The sequence below is a fragment of the Lipotes vexillifer genome, unplaced genomic scaffold, assembly GCF_000442215.2.
Source record: "Lipotes vexillifer unplaced genomic scaffold, Lipotes_vexillifer_v1.1 scaffold225, whole genome shotgun sequence".
NCBI classification, from domain to species: domain Eukaryota; kingdom Metazoa; phylum Chordata; class Mammalia; order Artiodactyla; family Lipotidae; genus Lipotes; species Lipotes vexillifer.
The window spans coordinates 1,150,813-1,154,065 of NW_006787630.1; the positions used below are offsets into that span (position 1 = coordinate 1,150,813).

Consider the following 3,253-nt stretch of genomic DNA (forward strand, 5'->3'; position numbering starts at 1 on the left):
GAATGTGAGCAGGGAGTGTGTGGCCCAAGTGATCAGCAATTTGGGGGGGTGGAGGGTGCTGGAGGAGGGCAGAGGTACAGAGCCCCTGCCCCACAGGACCACTGGGTAGGTGGGGGGCGACCCCCCGTGCCCACTGCACGCTTGCTCAGCACGCCTTCGGGGCCCGCAGAGACCCCCAAGGACAGCGGGCAGCCTTTGCTCTGCTCCCAGAGGGCGACCCCAGACCCACTGCTGGCCAGCAGGGCCTGTCCTCACCCAGCAGCCTCCAGGGCACAGCATTGCCAGCGGCCACCCCCGGGGTCCTGGTGGGGCCCCGACCCTGAGCCACCCCCATAGGTGGCAGAGGGCAGCCGTGTGTTCACCCACAGCGAGTGGGTGCTTCCCGCCCGCCGGCCGGCCCACACAGCAGTGCACTCCGAGGTTAGCAGAGACTCTTTAATGGGCTCTGGGAGCACGGCCCAGCCCTGTACAAAAAACTCAACTTCACTCTGGCGGGGGGAACACAAGAAAACAAGGCCAGACTTGCTGGGACAGGGGTGGCTTTTCAGTTGGTGGGCGGAGGGGGAGGAATGTTCCCAGGGCCTTCGGACGGCAGCGGGGGCCTCAGCATCGGAGGCATGGGAGTCGGGGGGTGCACCCCAGGATTTGAGGGGTGAACTCCAGGAGGCTGAGGATGGACCCCAGGAGCTGGAGGATGGACCCCAGGAGCTGATGGGTGGACCCCAGGAGGTGGGGGGTGGACCCCAGGAGGCTGGGGGTGGATCCCTGGGGCTGGGGGGTGGACCCCGGGAGCTGGTGGATGGACCCCCGGGGCCTGGGGGTGAACTGCAGGAGCTGGTGGGTGCACCCCTGGGGCCTGGGGATGAACCCCAGCAGATGGGGGAGGATGGACCCCGGGGGCTGGAGGGTGGACCCCTGGCGCTGGAGGGTGGACCCCTGGGGCTGGGGGATGGACCCCTGGAGCAGGGGGGTGGACCCCAGATGCTGGTGGGTGGACCACTGGTGCCGGTGGGTGGACCCCAGGAGCTGGGGGGTGCACTCCAGATGCTGGGGGGTGGACCACTGGTGCTGGGGGGTGGACACCGGGAGCCGGTGGGGGCAGCTGAGGAGGGCCTGGGGGCCCCGAGGATGCAGGCCCACTGGGTGGCATGGGGGGCAGGGGCAGGCCTCCTGGCGGGGGCGGGGGCAATGATTCGGGCAGTGGTGGCCGAGGGGGCAAACCATTCATCAGTGGGGGTGGGGGCCGCTTCACCCCAGGAGGCCCGGCGGGGAGGCTCGGCGGGGCCGGTGGCTTCTCCATCTTAAAGTGGAACTGGAGGAAAAACTGGACAGAAAGGAGAGGCTGAGCACAGCCCCTGGGCCTTGGGCTGGGAGAAGGTTCGGCAACTGCCTGGACCTGCAGTGACTCACCTGCTTAGTTTCCCGGTTCCAATGAGTCCAAAATTTGCCTTCAGCCTTGTCAATCTCCCTGCTCGGCACCTGCGTGGCGTGGGGCAGGGGGCAGAGACGGGCCTTCAGGACCACGAGGTGGCCTGGCTGAGGAGGCCCTTCTGTGAGGGGACAGGGTCTAGCTTGGGGGTAACAGAGTCGACTGATGTCCTTGCTCCACTGCTCAGCAAACCTGCAACCCCGAGAAAGCCGTCATCTATGCTATCCATCCCATTAACGTCCATCTGGGGACCAGATCCGGTCATGGAATCCACGAACAGCCAGCAGCAGGAACACCTTACTGCTGGAGCCATGTCAGGGATCTCTGCTTCTGGGCGGACACCCACCTCGGACGCCCAACCCCCGGCCCTCGCGCTGCCTTGTCCTTTGCCACCCTCTCAAGAGGCAAGAGCCCAGAGGGATACCCCTGGCCCTGGCAGGAAGGGGCATCCTGGAGTGGGCTGGAGGCCAGCTGCCCGGATGGGGCAAACTCCTCGGCCGGCTCCCACCTCTCGGGGGTCCAGTGCGCTACCTTGAAGGCGATGGTCTCATAGGGCTCGGCGGCCATGAGCAGGTACTGCCAGCGCCGGTCCGGAGGCTCGATCCTCTGCTCGTAGGCGGACATGAAGCGGTGGCGGGGCATGATGCCCTCGGCAATCTCGGGGTAGTCGATCTGTGGGGACACGGCCGGGTGGCAGCACCGCCTCTCAGGGAGGCCCTCCCCTCAGAACTGGGTCCCCAGCCTTTGCTCACCTGGAAGAGGAGGCTCTGCTGACCCATCTCCGTGTCCCTCTGCTTGGTCACTGCAACACAGGAGGTGTCAGGACCAGCGAAGGGGCCCTGGGGCTGGCCTAACACCACCCACAAATGGGAGAGCAGGCCTGGGGGTGGTCACCTGGCTGGGGAAGCACAAGAGCCATCCGCACCTGGATGGGCACCACCCAGGGCTGGGAGGGCTGCACCCCGGGTGCCATCTGCCCCAGATCACACGGGTGGGGGTGGGGGTGGGAGGGAGGCCTCCCCACTGTCCACCCCCCCACCTGGGGAGCATCGAGTGTGAGGGTCAAGACTGTGCCCCCACTTCTGGGAGAGGGTGCCCACTGCCAGAGCTCTGTGGCTTTGGGCTGCTTTCCACACAGGTGCTCAGTGTCTCCCTGCTACACCCAGGAAGACGCCAGATGGCCTGGACTGGCCAGAAAGCCTGTGGTGGCCTCCCCAGGGAAATAGTGCCATCCCTGTCCTGGCTCACCAAGCAGGCCTACCCCAGGGCCTTTGCACGCCACGCCCCGAAACGCCAGCCACACGCAGGATGTCCCCACCTTACCAGGACACCTACCAGGTGGCCTGCCATCCCCCCACCCGGCAACAGGGTCCCCTGTATCCCTTGTACTCCAGCTGGGCCGCTTGACTGGCTTTCCGAACCAGGTAACACAGGCACTGCTGCACGCGCAGACCCTCACCCTCCCCTTCCTTTCCCCGCAGGTGAAGAAAAGCCAGCACCCAGTTCCGAGGTCAGAAGAAGGAACCACACCAAGGCCCACGCTCGCGTCCCACAAGCTCACCCACCTTTGCTAGGAGCGTAAAGAATAACAACATGGCTCCTCCTCCGGCATGTGTGTGAAAATTCACGGTGGGAAGGCGGGTCCCGGCCCCCAGGGAAGGAAGCCCTGACAGGAAGTGAGTGGAGACACTCCCCAGAGGTGGATGGTGTGGGTGTGGGTGTGGGTGGATGGTGGGGGTTGATGGTGTTGGTGGGTGTGGGTGTGGGGTGTGGGGGCGTGGGTGTGGGGGCGTGGGTGGGTGTGGGTGGGTGTGGGGGCGTGGG

The 3,253-nt window shown here is 66.0% G+C and overlaps 1 protein-coding gene across 1 annotated transcript in view; it reads right to left on the reverse strand.

The window, feature by feature from the left end:
- Window positions 1-428: 428 nt before the first annotated feature.
- SF3A2 (splicing factor 3a subunit 2) overlaps window positions 429-3,253 on the reverse strand; it is a 6,284-nt gene continuing 3,459 nt past the window's right edge. The window contains exons 5-8 of the mRNA XM_007460370.1: window positions 2,182-2,231; window positions 1,961-2,101; window positions 1,411-1,479; window positions 429-1,324 (exon numbers count right to left, since the gene is read on the reverse strand). Of these exons, the coding sequence (XP_007460432.1) occupies window positions 545-1,324; window positions 1,411-1,479; window positions 1,961-2,101; window positions 2,182-2,231 (1,040 nt within the window). The 3' untranslated portion in view covers window positions 429-544. The remainder of the gene's footprint in view (window positions 1,325-1,410; window positions 1,480-1,960; window positions 2,102-2,181; window positions 2,232-3,253) is intronic.